Below are 18528 nucleotides of genomic sequence, written 5' to 3' on the forward strand. Positions count from 1 at the left end.
CTACAAAACCAAATGGAAAATCAGAGAAGTTGTTGAATGCTCATCCCTGGAAATACTCAAAATTTTATTGGACACAACCCTGAAAAATTCCACCTACTTTTAAAGTCACCACTTCTCTGGTCAGGAGGTTGACCCAGATGACCTCTAGAAGTGCCCTCCAACCTAAATTACTCTATGATTCTAAAAACTGAAAAGATCAGTGCAAGTTTCACAGCGTGGCTGATATAACAGAAAACTGCCTGTTACCTTATGCTGTGTGACTGTGTTCCAATCCCTTCAGATAATTCCCATAATATCAGCAATATTAAGTTGCTGAAGACTCTTTAAGTCTTCATTACCAATGGTCCAGGCTGCACCAGCATTCAGCTACAGATCTGCCAAAAGCATAAATCCTAAAGGCAATGGTACTGAAGGTCAGCAGTGACATTTATCTCTCTGCAAGCAAAGCTGCCAAATTGCAGGCCCTGTTTTTTTACAAGAAAAACCTGAAAACACGTAGTTTGTACAAGCCATATAACTCAAGCCCTGGCCATTTTCAGCTCCTCACAACAGCTCAGGTAATTTCTTTGACCTTTTGTGTCAGACACATGAAAAGAAATAACAGCAGCAGTGGCAAGCAGCCTTTGTAGACTACAGCATTAAGACATGCACCTTTCTAGATACACAAGCTAATATTTTTGTGTACTGAGATTTTTGTCCCCAAAGCATGAGAGAGTTTTCCCACAGCTGTAGCAGACCTGTAAGAACATTTCTGTCTTGGCTTTGGCTGGCTTCTCTGCATACGCTTTTATAAAAATTCAAACCTCTAGGATCTGGAGACAACACCACAACTGTAGCTTTGGGTTTTTCAACCACTAAACTACAGGTTTTTCCAAAAGTTAACATTTATTCATAAGTTCATACTATCAGCAATCCTTTGATAGGAATTATGCTCTTAAAAAACAAGCTTAAACAATAAGATGTAAAGCTAATAATGGTCTTCAGTTTATGAACACCTTATCCAAAAGCAGACAAGACATCTGTGACCAGAGAAAAGTGTGGCAACCTCCTTCCAACAGTGGAACAGAGGCTCTCCACGTGGCTACATGAAAAACAGCTACTAAAAACGTGACTTTTGCATATGATTTGCACATTTCTTTCTGTTGTTTGCTCTTTCCTGTGCTTGTTACCAGCAGAATGACCACAGTTGCATTGTAGAGCTGTTTGCTTCCATCTTGTTGTAACTAGTGCTTCTGTCAACACTCTCCACCACACCTTCTACACAGAGAAACAGGAACATGCAATGCAGGTTTACTCAAAGATCTCTTTTCCAGTTGATGGCAATTACATACAATGACTTCATTGCAACAGAGAATGCAGGAATGGTTACCAGGATATGCTCAGTGGCTAACAGGAGATGCTAACCATATTTCCCCTGCTGTGTCACAAATTCTAGGAGTCAGGAAAGAATACAGAACACTGGGATTCCTTAAGAAATCTTGTACTAGTCTACTTCTGGAACGATTAAACATCTGTGACAGATCGTTTATCCACTCCATATGGGGAAACATTTACGTAGTACCGTCGGTTAAAGCTTGAAGGAAAAGTAACAACTGCTTAAATCAGTTTACCAAAACTAAGTGTACATTGAGAAAAAAAAAGTAATTGGAGGCAAAAAGAGGGTATGTCTATCTAAAGCATAGACTCCTTCATAAATAAGTAAACAAATAATACTCTTAAATTTGCTAGGGTGCCCGTTCAGCCACACGCTTAACCACAGCTTGCTTTTGCTTTTAACATCACATTAAGTCTCTGGGGAGCAGGGATTAGAAGTCTGTGTCCAATTTGCACTCAAAGCTCCCAAGACTCTGGATCTTCTGTGCTCCATCTTATTTCTTTTCCTTTTGCACACTTCCCTCTTCCCAGGTAGCAGGCACACAGAAGAAAACAATAAAGTTCTGTCTACCTGAGCTGAGTTGTTTTTTTGTTTTTTTTTTGGATGGATAATTCTGCCAAATAAATAAACTTCCAAACATCAGAGAACAAGAGAAGGGACACAGAACAGTCAAGACAGCACACCTTTGTTTTTGTCAATATTTCTTTAAATCCCAATCCAGCTCCTAGTAAGACTGGACACTACTTACAACACTCCTAGAACTGCAGAAGAATGGAAACAATAGGGAGCGAGTGGAGAGGGGGACAAGACAGCCCAGGGGCTGACTTCAGACATTCACATACACAAGGCCAGCATCCACTGGAGTCATTAAGGCCCAGATGCCCCACTAACAGGAACAAACCCAAATACAAAGGTAGCACATGAAATGTATTTACCTATTTAAACACAGGCAGCTGGTCAAGCTAGAATGGGGAAGGTAACTGCTAATTCCTTGTACTACAAGGAAGGAATGGAGTAAAAAAACCCAAGCCCACGGGCAGGTTTTTGCTTTGTGAACCTCTGTCTGTGCTGCTGGTTAACAGTGGTAAGTATAAAAAAATCAAAGAAAAATAATCTATTTATAGAACAAGTCAGTAGTCTGAGACATTTAGAAAAAAGTAAAAACAAGTCCTTCTTTAAAAATGGATTTACTAAAACAACTGTCACCCAGGATGACCCCAAGCCCTCTGGTCCTCTGGCAAAGCCAGGGGCAACTTCAAACAGGAACTGCTGCTGATTGTACACTGGTACACACCCAGCAAAGCCAGCAGGGAGGGGTTTGCACTGTGAACAGTATCTGCAGACTGCTAGCTGGTATCACAGGAGGCCATGCCTGTAGCCTGGTGATACTGGAAAGTTGTGAGTGAAACTTTTCACAGAAGCACGTGTCAGTGTAACCTCTGAGGTAAGTGGGCTGTCTTCTTTCCTTCCCATCCCTGGGTACAGATCTCAGAAGCTGTGCCCTGGGTGCTGTACCTCCTTGCCAGCTCCACCCTGCGCCACACAACTTCAATGTGCAGGAGTGCAGAACTCTAAGCAAAGCCTAGAACAGGAGAGAGCATCCCTGTGGAAAGGGAAGCACTCTGCTCTTCCCAAGTTCTGGTCTAGCTAGACATCATCAATGACTTCTGGCCCTCCTCAGGACAGGAAGATCAGTTGTTTCCCACTGAGGAAAAAAAATTTGCCTAGTGGAGTAGAGTTGGGCTTCTTTTTTGGTAAACAGAACTTTTGCTGATTTTTACCATTGTGAGCTCCTCTGCCCTTTAGCTACAATAGAGAAATTAAAAGAAATTCATCCACTTGCTCCCACCCTTATAGCGTAGTGTTAGCTGCCTGGATTTGGAGGCAATTTCATTCTCCCAAGACATCACTCTACACACTGGGTTGGCATGGAGAGGTGAAAGATAACTTCCAAAGTCACCTCCTCAGGATAACCAGGTAGGTCTAAGAGCTCCAGCCTATGCCCACCAGCTCCAGGCCAGCTCCACTGCCAACATGGACTTCTAACACCCTCAAGTGTCTAACAGCCTCGAGTCTGCTCAGTCCTTGAGAGCAAGAGCCACACTCCAGGATGGAAACACTCAGGTCAGGAAGCACTGGCTGGAGCTGCTCCTCAGGCAGGGTGTGCATAGCTGAGCGGGTGCCTCTGTGCCCTGACAGTGCCACTGCAGGAAGGAAGGCAGCAGCACCCAAGGGACCAACTCTGCTGCACGTCTGTACATCCTTGGAAGAGAAGCTCAGGAGCTACATCAGCCTCAAACCCCTCTCCTTCTGAAGGGCTCCAGTGGTCCATTTCCCAAGAAGTTCTGGGCATGGAGCAGTTGCTAACTCGTCTCCTTGAGGTCTTCCATTGGTAGTTTGTAGCTCAGGAGGAAGGGAGGAGGTGAGGCGTGGGCAGGGCTGCTGGGCCCCTGCAGGGGTTTCTTTGCACAGTTTATACAGATGTAATCCTCGTTCTCAGCCATCTCTGGGGACACCCCAACACACACCTGATGGAACCACTCATCACAGCCCCCATCACACTGCACCCAGTCCACCTGCAAGAGAGCAACACACAGCTTGTTACAAGGAAGGACACACAGGCACAGTTTGTGACAAAAATACCTTCTGTTAAACCTACCAGAGCTACCAAGAATATAAAAGCTCTGGGGCAAAAATTAATGCCCCTAGGAGAGCTTGTTTAAGCAAGCTACTTCAGTTGAATGGAAACTATTCCAACAAACCTTGCCCCTCTTGCATCCTTACGCTGCAACAGCACAAGAACACTCTACTACTCCTGAGGAAAATGACTCAGCTCTCCTCAGATACTCTAAAACATATTTAAAAGGCTCAGGGATGGTTACTTCAGCACAGGTGAGAGTCTCCAAGACTCTCTTAGACTGCATTATCAAACAGCAGCTTTTGTAAATTTAAGTCCTAAGTGTCAGAACATTTAAGCTCCAATACAAACTTTGAGCTGAACCTACTGTACAACAATTTGGAAAAGACAAAAAATGAGTTAGAACGCAGGAAGGAAAAAACATTACTGATTTGATTCTGTAATTATTTGAATAAAAGTACATGTTAATTGGAGTCAGTGGGCAGAAACTCTGATTTGCAGGGTAAGAAACACAGATCCTTCATTTTAATGGCATCCACTGGTACAGCTATAAAAATTGTTACTGCTGTAGTTCTGCTTTCCACTTACAGGGGAATGTAAAACTGTATCAAAAAAGCAACAGGAGTGGTTGTATCAGAAAATCAGTAGTGGCAACCTATTTAAAATGAAGTAACATAATCATCATACAGATGTTACTTTGGTTTGTAGCCAACTACTCCTGAACAAATCTTCCAAAGTGATTAGTAATGGATATCAACAGCTGCAGCTTCAGTCATTACATTCCTGGATCTGCCATTTTTTGACAAGTATGGTATTCCCCTGTTGAAAGTAGAAAAGTACAGAAAAAACATTTTGAAAATATTTTTGATCATCAGTCTGTGTTAAAAGCTGACAATCATGACAGGCAGTACCACAGAGAGAGGCAGATCAAGTTTCTTTTGTAATAATCCAATCAGGTGTAAAATAATTGATTATTTATCTCCAACAAGCAAAATGAACCACTGAAGTTTAAGAAGATCACTCAGCCTGCAACATCACTGTTCACAGAGTGTATGCAAGAAATACAGAAAATCTATTTCATTTAGGAACATCACACATCCCACTCCTGGTCAGGGACACAGTAAAGCTAGGAATATTTCTTTCTGAATCAAAGAACTAATCCTTTGAATCAGCCAATGCATGCTGCACACAGTCAACAGAAAATTACACAGCTTGAAGAAGTTAAACTTCACAACCAAAACAGAGCACCTTTTCCCAGATTCTAATTTTCTATCTTCTCTTTTGAAGTACCTAAGAGAATAAGGAAGTCCTACAGTTCAACCTGCTAAATCCATGTGCCTACCAAGTACTACTCAATCATCTCTCATTTCTAACCACACCACTTTGGTTTCTCATGCTGCTCAACTTAAATATTACCTGGCACAGGGGTTCTGACTTAGCACAGAATTGCCTGTGACACAACTAAGGGTTAACTCACTTTGTCCTTGCAGGGCCTTTGGCAGTTCTGAGCAGCACACACAGCATTCTCATCATCTGACTCTTCTGCTCCTGACCAGTCATACTTGGAAGGAATATCCAGAACCTTCTTCTCTCTTTTTTTCTCTGTGCTCTCCTTGGTCAGTTCTACCTTTGTCACAACTGCCTTCTCTCGCTTCTTCTTCCGCTCCTCTTCCTTAGCCAGTTTCTTTGCCAGCTTGTTCAGCTCCTTTGTCTTATCCATAGTGAGTTTTAGCTTCTTCTTCTTGGGTTTTTCCAGTTTTTTCAGCTCTTTAGATTTTTGCTTCATATCTCCAAAGAACTGTTCTGCTCTCTCCAGTTTTCGTTTCCGCTTCCTCTCAGAAGAGTCCCTCCCTCTCATTTTCAGTGGTTTTTCATCCATGCTGTCATCCTTCATAGAAAAAGATACACATATTACTCAAAGACACATTTCCTGCAAACCTGAGCTTTGACAAATGTACTTACCTCTACATTTACCCTGATATGGCATGAAGAAATCTAGTCAACAACATACTGTTAAACAAAAAAAGCACTTAACTTGATTTTCACCATACTATAAAAAATTCCTAAGTGTTATCAACTGTGTCAAAGTATAATCAGCCAAAAATACCCACTGGAAAAAGTAAACTATCAGCAAGGGTAAGAAGGCAAAATAAGCAATAATTACAACTCCCTTCTCACATTGTTTTTTAATAGAAGTTGAGAAGATTAATCATTTGTTAGATGCTTATTTTTCATCCGAGGTCAGTCTTGCCTATAATTATTTTTGAGAGAAAGCAACTGCTGTTTTGGAGATTAAGAAAGAGTAATTGGTGAATTCTTAAAATGTATCAGCAACCCAAGCAAGAAGAGAAAGCAACATCCATTATTTGAATGGCTTCCAAACGGGCAGACATTGTAAATATCCTGGTGTCATCAAGAGCTCTTAAATAACAGATTCACATCACAAGTGGGGCTTAAAACTAGCCAGCTCTGTCCCTGCAGGTAACATTCACAGTGACAAGTCCTATTTATACCTGAAAGATTCACTTGTGTAGTCCTTTGTACAAATGGGACTGATTTGATTTCAGTCAATGCAGCTATATACTTTAACCTTAATTATTAATAGATTAAGAATATACTATAAACCAGAAGAGACTGTTTACTGTACACTACCTAATATAGCTACTCTACCCAAAACCAAATCCTCTCCAGATTATTTCACAGAAGTCTACTTATTTTGTATGCAAACAGACATAGAATATATTCAATTCTAAATGAGCAGCTCTGGTCAAGCAAGTATAAAGGTTAACCAGAAAAAGTTATAATGCACACACACTCTACACACCTCACCCCACTCTCCTGGAAAAAAGCCTTGCTCAACTACTAATATAAGAGTCTGGCATATTATTTATAAATTGCTATTTGCTGGCATTCAAACTGCTTTTCAATCAATTCCCTGCCAAAACCATTACACTGAAAGAACATTGAGCTCATGTAGTACTTGGGCTGAAAGGTGGTCAAGCAGCAGAACAGGGAGGCAGGGGCAGTTTTGTACTCCACACTTCTAACTGATGCAGTCTGGCAACACTTGAATTCACCCACTGTGCATGGATGGCATGCAGAAAATGAGACACCAATTAATTTGTTCACCTCACTGTTTACAGCATGCAACCTTCCATCTTGTATTGCTGTACACCACCAAAAAGCCAAGAAAGAACCAGCATCTTCTGTTCTTCCTGTACAGCTCAGTAACCCAACAAGCCATCATATAACCCATACGGTCAAACTGACCCCTAACTGCAGCTGACAGATGATACAAAAGGGGTTCCACTCTGGCTCTTAATCCAACAGCTTGAGTTGAAACTTCAAGAGAAGTTTCTATTCTAGCACACATTCCTTGCATTCTGCATCAATGTAGCAAAGTGATTTTGACTAGACCTCAGAATCAGCAGATAAACCTGCCTGATCCATGGCAGCTGAGCAAAGCAATCAAGACATCTTCACAGTGTATCAATAAAAAACTGCTATGTCTATGTTATTTTGAGGAAGAACATGAATCTTATTGTCTGCATTATCAAAACATGCTTTCCCCAGTAAGAAAGTTCAGTAACATACAAGTATAATGTCATATAAGCTAAGTGTAACTTTTCATCTTCCTAAATGTTTCCTGTAACTCTTTTGCAGATTCCATTTCCAGGCACAATCAAGAGGAGTGTTTTCTCAATTAACCTGTTACCTTCTAAAATAAGGTTTGCATATGGAACTACTTGAGAAAACTGTTCTAAATATGGTTAACTGTGGAGGACAGTGCTATGGCATGAGTGATCAAGAACTGAATTTCTGCATCACTTACTCTGTTGTTTTCTGTAACCTACTACTTTCTCCAGATGAAATCCAAACATGACAAGCTGAGCACTCAACTATTCAAGATGATATTTATATTAATCCACCAACAGGATGTGGTGGGATTTCTGTTCCACACCAGAGTATTTCTCCGAGCTCCCTACCTCCATGACGTGAAGAAACCTGTCCTCAGAGGGAGGATGAGTGGCCTGTAAAATCCTCCAGATGTGCTGAGTTTCATCCAGAGATACCTCCAGCAGATCTCCTACCATCATCAGATCTTCCAGCTGAGCTTTTGCTCCAGGTGACAGCTCCAGCACGGGGGGCTCCAAGCTGCGAGGTACCAGCGGGCTCTTGCGAGGCTGCTTCCTTGGAGTGCTAGAACCTTTCAGACAGGAGCCAAGACACAGAATCCTTAAGGCTGGAAAAGACCTCTAAGATTACTGAGTCTGTGCCAAGCCCACCACTAAACCATGTCCCCAGGTGCCACACCCACATGTCTTTTGAACACTTCCAGGGACATGATTCCACCACTTCCCCTGGCAGCCTGTTCCAATGCCGAGCATCCTTTTAGTGAAGAAAATTTTCCTAATATCCAATCTAAACTTCCCCAGGCAAAGCCAAATAAAGATAAAAGGAAGAGATCAAAACCAAAAGAAATTAGGTATTTTTTACAACATTTTAAGGTGGGAAACAGTAGCAACTAAAACACACTGGCACAGGTTTATATATCAAATATCAGCAAAGTAACTACAATGTAACTCTGCTGTACATTCCTCCAGACAACATATCCTGTACAGCTAGTGTGGATACAGAGCAGTTCCACTCCTCACTGACTGCTCATCCCAGTTATCTACTTAATTTTATCTCAATGTATACAAAGCAAATACCTTGAGAGCAGCTTTTAGAAGCAGAGGAATAGGCGTGTTCAGCACAGAATGAGGGAGCAGTCCACATGTGTGTCACCACCTCCTCTGATTTAATGGGGATTTCCTCATCACAAAACAAATTGGGTTCCAAGCTGCTGGAGGATTTCACACTGGCATTGTCCTGAAAAAGACACACAGAAAACATGCAACATCTGAATCCAGAAAATACCTACTTCAAAGTCAATTCTACTACGACTAAAAAGTCTGCTGCTCCTAAAGCCCTGCTCTGAAGCACTCCATCAGAGATACCAAGATTAAAAGTAAAAATTATATCCCTACTTACATGGTGGATGAATACAGGAACTATGGAGATAGGTCAGTTTATTTACAGCTAGTGCATAAAAAACACTTGACGAGTTTCCTCACTCAGCACCTTAAGTATGGTCTTCAGAAGTCAACATGATGTAAAGAGGCTTTTTCTTAGCCTACATAATTTATTATTTTGCTTGAAAAGTCAGACTGCAAGCCCATGAAGACTTTATCTTCCATAAAGCAGGGAGCATGCTGACTAAATTACAGTGACTACAGAAAGAAATTATTTAAGATTTTAGAGGTATGAAAAAGGGCATTCCAGCACAGCGAGAAATACCAGCATAATGGCAAATCAAATGCTATCCTGAGATCAGTACTTTTATGGCAGTCTTAAATCAGTTTAAATTAGGACCAAACACTAAAAAAAGAGGGCTGTCATGAATATTTTCAGGAACACAATACTGATAGCACTGGCCTGTGCCCATCTCACTGTGTTGAGTAAGACATTGAACAGCTCAAGGTATTGGACAAGACACTGTCATTTTATGACATAAAAAAGGACTTTGAGAATGGTAATATCTCTTTCTCTCTGTGGCCTTCAGTTATATGTTTAAAAGAAAGTACAAACTAATGATTTCTGTACAGAACTACAAGTGGGAAATTCAAATTTAAATTGCCCCGATGAAAAGGTAACAAATATACTCAGAAAGTGGAAGGTACTTCTCCCTACACAGCAAAGAATTTCTATCTTGAACAGTATCTTGTTATGGGTATCTTACTGTACTGTATTAAAGGAAGTTCAGGGCTAACATGTAAATTTCAAAATTTTTAAATTTTTTTAAAATCATCGTTAGCGGCCATAGGCAATACCGGTGCAAAGAAATGAGGAAAAAATACAAGTTGAAAAATGAAAACAGATTGCAGATTATTTGACCAGTGAATGTGTCTGCTTGGAACAAACCTTACAAAAAAATCTAGCTACTGCAATCCAAATGAAGATTTACTGGAAGAACCATGTTTTAATTAAGAGACATATAATCAAACAGATCATATTTTCATATCTACTTCTCTAACAACTGCACATTTGAGAAGCCAGAGAGTGTGGTTTTCAAAATACAGTCTACAGACCCTTAGGAATTCAGGATTAATTCTACAGGGTCCACAACAAGAGCAAATACATACACGATGCATAATGAGCTGTATCTTTTTTTAAACACACCAGAACAAGTCCACGTATCAAAAACCGGAAAAACCCAACCCTTAAAAGTCAACAGTATAGCAATAATTAAATTCTGAGCAACTTTGGGTTTTTTTTGTTTTGGGGTTTTTTAAAATCTTGCATCTCCTAGTTTATACCTGAAGAACTTGATTGGTTGCCTGAAAATTTGTCTTCTATTCCAATCATCTTAGTAGACCTAACAGAAGACGTTTCTGGTCTCTATCAGCTTTGCTTAAACGTATTTTTTATGGTGAACATCCAAACCAAAAGGGTTAAGCATGAGATTTCTAAATTATGACAGTAGAATCATTAAACAAATGAAATTATGCTCTTGAAAAACCCCAAGATCCTGGCAAGCACATGCCATCTTTTTGACATGTTTTATCACAGCCTCAGAAAATGCCTCATAAAGAACCCTGAAGCAAAGAACAGTTTTGGGAATTACTTTTATTTATAAAACTAAATTAATGAAAAGCTGTAGCACCCAACAGCAATGTATTCTTGTTGGCATTTCACAGGGGACTCTGTGTCACAAATCTGTGTACTCTATGCATCAGGCTGCTGAGAAACAAAACACTTAAAAATAGGAGATTACACACATCATACCTGGAGAATATGCTGCCCCTCTATAAACCAGAATATCTGCCTTAGAAGAATTTACATGTCTCTTAAGATAGCATCTTCAAAGGCAGAGATATTATCACTAAAAAGAAAACACTGCTCAAGAAGCAACTGTGGCATTGCCTCTGCCTCTATATATTTCAAAAGGACATTTCAAGACCTTGAAAACACATGGTTTTCTCCACAACTGCCTTTTCTCATGAAAATTCTTCTCTCAATAAAACACCTCAGAAATTTAACTGCAGTTACAATTTCTGTACTGAATCCAGACACTAATTTTACAACATGATCCAGACATCTTGTCTCAAAAAATTCCACACTCCAAAATGGAACACATGTACTTGCTTTATACAAGGGCTGAATGAAGAGGAAGGTATGAAAACATGAACAAAGCTCTGGCATCAGGAAACTTCTTACACAGCATGCAGTTTTTGAAGGCTAATCTTTTTGCTGTAGCAAAAACTTTCCAAGAGCTCTTCATATAGATTCTTATATTTATGACTCATGGTATCTCTCAATGGGGCATAAAGACAATGTTCATCCTCCAGGCTGTTATAAATACAAATCCCTTTTTAAGTGTGTCTTTTTCCTCAGCATTAAAAGGCATCTTTTGAAATTCAAAAGGTGGAAAGGACTTTGGAAATTTTGCATAAAAACATTACAAAACTTCACAACAGTTGAGAGAATGGGGACATTGAGATAAAAATCAGGAAGCACCTCTTCTGCCACAGGCAGAATATACACAGCTAGTTTTAAATACAGTAAATATTCTGGAAAAATGGATTACAAGACAGGTGTTCTGTATTTTTTCCATGCAAACAAACCTCTCTGGATTACCTACCTTTATGTCATAGCCATATGTCTCCCTGATGTCTTCATCAGAGTCTGTCTCTTCATCATCATAATCCAAAGTCTGCCGTGGGGACGAGGACACACTCCCTATCACTCTGTTAAAGGCTGACTGCTGAAAACTTGTCAAGTGCCCCTAAAAAAAAAATTAAATATGGAAATGAAACAATAAAATTTCCCAGAAAAATCTGTAAAACCTAAAGAGTTATTAACAAAGAAAACAGTGGTTCTTTTGACCTGAGGATAACTGCCTGGACATCACAAAAGATACCAGTTACAGCAAGATGTGAAAAAAGATAGGGAAACATCCAAGTAAAAGGTTTGGTTAGATTCTGATTACCTGTTTTTTAATAATAGTGACTGGAAAGATCTAGATATTGTTCTTCAGTGTTACAAATTACAGCTTCTTCACCACAACATGACCTGCCCTCACTCTCAAGGTGAAGAGGTGAGTTATGGTCAGCTATCAGTGTTCGACTACATTCCCTGCTGAAATTTACTTAAAGGACACCAAATGCTTGTGAATGACAATCCATGAGAAGTTATAAATATTGAGAGGCTGGATTCTGTAAAGAGGAAAATGGAACTTGGACACCAAAGTGGGAACTGTTTTACACATCTTGAGGCCTGTACCTAGCTGTTACAGCTGACCTGATGTTTCTTACATACACAATGCAGAATGATCTGTATCTTTTTTTAAACACACTGGAACATGTTTACTTATCAAAAACTGAAAAAAACCCAACCCTTAGAAGTGAACAGTATGGAAATAATTAAAATTCTGAGCAACTTCAGCAGTTGCTGTTGGCAATGAGTACAGAGGAACAGACCTGCTCCTGGAGCAGCAATGTACAAAACAGAAGCCAGCCAAAACCTGTAGAGCACTAAACTAAGTAAGAAGTTTTACCATGTGTAGTCCTCAGCTTTTCACTGCCCTCCCCTCTCCCCCACCCTTCTCCAAGAAAAACAAGACATTTTGACACACTTGTTGGGGAAGATGAAACAGGAATGCCTAATAAATATGATTGCCTGGCAAAAGATTTTGAGAATACGGAAACTAAGCAAGACTGAAATGTAAGCAAGCTTTGAGATACCTTAGTTACTGAACAACTGGAAAACAATGGTATGGTCAGCTGAAGGTAATCCCCTTTTGATTAAACAATACCCTCTGCTTACAGACAGGGCCAAGGATCAGAGCAGATCCTACTAGCTTGGCAGAAGGGGTCCAAAGAGTAGCTTTTAGGGTTTAAAATGTAACACAGTATGGTAATGTAATGATTCTTATAGGCTGTATGTAAATGCTATAAGATTTGTATCTTGTACTAGATTGGCTACTGAAAATCAGAACATTCAGTAGAGAAGTAGATTTATGATATTGTCATGGGAACTTCGCTCTCTTTACACTTCCTCTCTCTCTCATTCTCTTTACCATGCTCTTGCCTTCTCTCTTTTTACCATCCTCTTTACTTCCCTCAGGCCTGCTCCGAGCTGTGGCTGGCAGCTCCAAGTAGGGCCCCTACACCCAGGCCCTTTGCAATAAACCACAAGTTCCACAGCCTGTCTTCAGAGACCTCTCATCTCCATTTGTCCTGACCATCCTACCCCCGTCTCTCCTACACACACTAAATCAGAGCAAGCAGAGGGAACAGCAAGACCTTCCCATCCCTACCTGCAGGTCAGGATTAGCTGCTGCCTTCTGCAGCTCTGCACTGATGATTTTCTCCGTTTTCTCTCGAGCTGCCTGCTCCACCATGCGCTGGCTGAGCACGGAGAGCTTGGCCAAAGCGGAGGACAGCTCGTCGGTGGCCAGGGCCTGCCGTGCTCGGTCCTGCCAGCTCATGGCTCGCTCTGTCAGGCACTGCAGGGCCTCCCCCTCGGGCAGCCGCACCGGCAGCTTCTGCAGGGACACCAGCAGCGACAGGATGGTCTCCAGGCGCGGCCGGCGCGAGCGCATGCACAGGGGACACAGGAACTTCACCTCCTTGGCCTGCCAGCTGGAGCCCTTCTTCTGAGAGCTGGTTTTGGGCAGGGGCACGCAGCCGCTGTGGAACCAGTCCTTGCACAGCTCGCACTGCAGCATGAAGCCGCTGGCTGTCTTGCGGCAGATGCAGAACTTGACCTCCTCGATTCGGTCCACCATGGTCATCTTGGCCAAGTTGGCTGCCCTGAGAGCATGCATGGCTTCAATTTCCTTCTGTTCCCGCTCCTTGAATACAGCCACCTGCCCAGCAAGGACAAAAACATGTCATGACCTTCACAGCTAAGAGAGATTTAATTTTATTAACACAAGAAAACAGAAAAAAAAACCAGCTAACTCAAAAAGATCAAGAGATCTAAGCCTAGCCCAAAATTTAGGAACTACATGATCTAATTAAAACTTTATCTAACATACCTCCTCCTCAGTTGCTCATTACTCCCTAGAGTCCTTCTGGTAGAGAAGCTATGTAAACTTTAGATAACCTTCTCAATATCTACAAAGTTTCTGAAGTTTATAATTAAATCTGTCCTCAGGCCACCAGAAGAATAGGTTTTGACTCCAGAGAAGAAGCCAGAATCTGTTCCATTCAACTGTTACTGAGACAATGGAGCTGAGCATTGTTTCAGAACCATCTGAGTGACCACATATCTCCTGAACTAAATTGCACTTCCTAAATGTTTCCCTTCAGGTAACTATAACCAAACATACTACAGTAAAATAGATTGTGTACAAGCCATATTAATGACCCTGCATATATTTTCTTTGCTACCAGGGAAAGGGCAGCCAGATGTCAGCAAATTATTCTGATAAGCAGCATGAGTATCCTCCAAAAAAGAGGAACCAAATAAAACAATCCTTCCAGCCCAGTGTCCATGACCAAGCATTTGCAGGCTGATCACAAAATTGACCTAACCAAGTATGTGTTGGTCCTGGTTAAGGCAGAGCTGCACCTCATTATTTCCACATGATTTCAATAAATGTTAATATTAGATGAGCAGCAACAGAGACTAACCCAAGAGCATTTAAGTCTTACACATACCTAATGTTATTAAATACCAGCAGTAACGCTCTGAACTCTACTTTCACTGCAATTAAAGTTGAACTACATTCTTGTGTCAAACACCAGATTATGAGGTATCTCTTTCAGTGAAATTCATTTATTTCTAGAATTTCTACAGATTAGAGATGACTGAAGCCCACACAGGCAGGAGACACCACCTTTCACTGCTCCTTACCACAGCTGCAGCATCCCTGGCCTCCTCCAGCCCATCCTCCAGTTCACTCAGGGATTCCAGGTCAAGATCTTTCTCCTTTTCCTTCTCCATCAACTCCTTCGCCCTCTTCCGCCTGTTCTTACTGCTCCCATAAACACCGATATCAGTCCGTGGGCTCAGAACCTGGAACCACCAAGGAAAATCATCCTGTCAGGGACATCTCACCAGGGAATGACAACAGTGGCACCAGGGAACAAGAACTACCCCACAATCTAACCCCTCTGATACCTGTCAACTAATAGGAAAAAGAGAATAAACAGATAAGGAGAGAACTATCTCATAGTTGGGGAACTGGAATGTGATCAGCAACCAGTGACATGGCAGGTCAAACGGAGCCACTGTGTTTTCTGATTAATTACAAAATTTATTCAGACTCCACTATCATGCATATACCAGCACACCAACATGCAGTTAGACATTCATACTTCAACACTCCCTTCAGGGGCTGGGGCATTCACATTCTCTGAAAAATCCCTTTGCCCAGGATTTTTCTCCTGGGAGGCTGAGAAGCCTCAGAGAAAAAGGAAAAGAAATTCTTATCTCATTTGCTTCTCCTGTGTTGTGCTCACATGTGGAATATGTTTGGAGATCATTTACCAACAGGTGATTGTTTCATTGGTTTCTGATGTGAATGTTTTGACTCAATGGCCAATCAGTGCCAAGCTGTGTTGGGACTCTGGAAAGAGTCACAAGTTTTTTCTTTATTACCTTTTTAGCATTGTAGAAGTGTCCTTTCTGTATTCTTTAGTATAGTTTAGTATACTATTCTTTAATATAATGTAGTATCATAAAAAAATAAATTAGCCTTCTGAGAACATGGAATCAGATTCATCATTCCTTCCTTCATTGGGGCACCACGCAAATACAATAAGGGGCCTCTATAAATCAAGTCTTAAAAATTATTTCATATTTACATCAGCAATTTGGTGCCTGAAGAACCCCTAAAAGTACACTATAAGCCTTTCAATATTGATATGAGAGGCTGAAAAGCACTTTTAAGGACAAGAATAAAGCTTTAAGTCATCGTGACTAGTTGGAATGTACACATAAATATAAAATCTAGCAAATTAAATTCAATATAGGAAAGCTCAAATTGCTACATTTAGGAAAACACAAAACCAGAACATATTAAATAACTAGTTAAGCAGAAGAATATAGAGAAAAAGATGTATCTAGAATGTATCACAAAGTGAACAAAAATGAGTGTGATGTGGTTGCAATAGGGAAAATCCCACTGGAAAACATTAAACATCAGTACCCCCCCCCCCCTTTGAGACACAAGATGTAACTACTGCACTCCACACGGCACTAGAGAAAGTCAGAGAGTGGGGATTCTGTCTGGATTTGGACATCTCACTAAAAGTGAGGACAAACCTCAGAGAATTAACAACAACATAAGAGAATAAAAATAGAGCCTCTGAGAATGCAGCTGAACTGGAACTGTTTTTCTTACAAAAACGAAGTCTGTCAAGTAGATAAGACAGATCTTCAAACACGATTGATTTTTATTAAAACAAGGACAGTCACTACATTCACTGAAGTGAAATAAATAGTAGCTGACTAATTTTTTTCTTATAGTTGAACAGTTTATAAAATATATATCTATTTTCTTAGCATTTAAACAGCGAGGCAAGTGAAAACATTTATCAACTTGAGACAGGTCTGTGCCCATTTCAGGTCTACATTTCTTCAACGACAAACAAAATGCTTTACTTTCCCTCTTCTTTCACAAGTAAGAGATGAGGTTGTCTATACGTAAAACAGGACTAACCAAACACATTTTCTGCCGTTTTCTTTCTTTTCACCCAAGAACAGCTGAAATTCTATTCTATTCTGAAAAGGATCTCTAGTCCAGTGTCACTAAACCAGCTCTTCCCTCTAGACAACTGAGGGCCATCATGACCAATTTCTGACAGAGCAGTGTGTTCTTCCCTTCCTCTCTTTCCTTCTCCTGACAGGGAAGTATGTGCTGCTCACCTGTAGCAGGCTGTAGCTGGAATTCTTCTTGAGGAAGGTCCTTCCCGTGCGCTCCCTCCAGGCACGAGCTGCAGCCACCTGGGACTCCAGCTGGGGCAGCGCATCCAGGCGCACCGGGATGGGGCGGCCTTTGGCAGACAAGCTCTCCAGCTGCTCCAGGTATGCATAGTTGCTCCCATTCTGGGGTGAAATAAATTTTGCTAAGCCAACAATTCCACCATTCTATCAGCTGCCAGTCTAATTTCAAGCCATAAACTACTTTGTCACTGCCTAAAACAGAGTTCCATAGGAAAGGAAAGGAGGGCAGTGTTTCAATCTATTGTTATTTTAAACAATTCTCTCATACAGCTTTTATTTTAACAGTCATTTTGATATAGCCAGCTGGCTTAGGGAATAAGACAACATTCCATTTCCAGACAGTTATCTAAATGCTCTCTGTTGTATAAGGGCTGATGTGAAATCTATTTGGATTCTCATTTCAACTCTCAACAACACCTGGTATAAGATAAGCATTCTAGTTCAGTGACCAGCACCAACAAATATCACAGAACTCAGGACCAAGTCTTGTGGGTAGACAAATAGAAGGAGAGGTTACTGAACTAACTCATCTCTTTCAGAAAATTCTGGCCACCATTGCCATTAAATCTTGCAATATTTTAGGGAGAAAAGAAAAAAACAAATTTCCATAAAAAACAAAACTTCCACAGACAGATCCGAAACTGAAAACCTGAGAGCACCCTCTGCTGCAGCTAAATATTTTCAGTGACAGCATGCTGATCAGTTCCAAAACCAAATACCATATCATAATGAATTTGCTGGCTTTTATATCTGCTCTGAAATACATAAAAGGAAGGGAAATAGAAATTGGATAGCCAGTGGGGAAACAAATGCAGAAAAAGAAAATCAAGTACACGAGCTCTGGTAAGCACATTTAAGAGCCATAGCAAGGCTTCTCTTCAGGCCACCTTAGTGAGGAGAGGTGCTAGGAATAAAGGACATATCCAAATAAAAGAGTGCAAGCAGAAGATTCTAGTCCCTGCTGTAACCCCTACCTGAATGGCCTCCACTTTGGCTGTCCAGTCTCTAGCTCGCTGCAGGGCTTCTTTCAGTGCCAGCACATTGGGCAGGTAAGCAGGGATGTTCTTGGCCTCGTTCACGATGCTCTCCAGAGCCATCATACTTTGGCGTGGCCTAGAGTAAGAAAAACCCAATTCCAGCCTTCTCTCAAAACTCCAGTCATCTCAAGGCATACATCTGACAGGCTGGTGATGCAGCTTCACCACTACACTGCAGGGTAGGACACCATGGCTCTATGCTTGGAGGCTACCAAACAGGAGGTGAGAAAGCTGAGGGGCTTGGCACAATCAAGCTTAGAATGGCAAACATCACAACTCCTGAACACCAGGAAAGCTGTCTCTTGTTGGTAGCCTAGTCAGAGTTCTGTGTGGAGAGGGATGAATAGCAAAGACAGCAGCAACAAGCACAGCCTCAGCCTCCTGCCACTGTGTAACATGATAGGGAATCAACACTTGTGCAATTCAATCTCAAATCCAACTCTAGAACAATCTAACTCCTGGGGAGTTAAAAAAAAAAA

General features: G+C 41.0%; 1 protein-coding gene across 2 annotated transcripts in view; it reads right to left on the reverse strand.

Moving 5' to 3' along the window:
• Positions 1-866: 866 nt before the first annotated feature.
• The window catches only part of KDM5A (lysine demethylase 5A), a 51460-nt gene continuing 33798 nt past the window's right edge, over positions 867-18528 (reverse strand). For both annotated transcript variants that reach the window (XM_036400602.2, XM_036400601.2), the window contains exons 20-28: positions 17987-18125; positions 16935-17114; positions 14919-15080; positions 13375-13926; positions 11698-11841; positions 8726-8885; positions 8000-8220; positions 5491-5901; positions 867-3951 (exon numbers count right to left, since the gene is read on the reverse strand). In XM_036400602.2, coding sequence (XP_036256495.1) covers positions 3739-3951; positions 5491-5901; positions 8000-8220; positions 8726-8885; positions 11698-11841; positions 13375-13926; positions 14919-15080; positions 16935-17114; positions 17987-18125 — 2182 coding nt within the window. In that variant the 3' untranslated portion in view covers positions 867-3738. The remainder of the gene's footprint in view (positions 3952-5490; positions 5902-7999; positions 8221-8725; positions 8886-11697; positions 11842-13374; positions 13927-14918; positions 15081-16934; positions 17115-17986; positions 18126-18528) is intronic.

The sequence above is a fragment of the Molothrus ater genome, chromosome 5, assembly GCF_012460135.2.
Source record: "Molothrus ater isolate BHLD 08-10-18 breed brown headed cowbird chromosome 5, BPBGC_Mater_1.1, whole genome shotgun sequence".
NCBI classification, from domain to species: Eukaryota; Metazoa; Chordata; class Aves; order Passeriformes; family Icteridae; genus Molothrus; species Molothrus ater.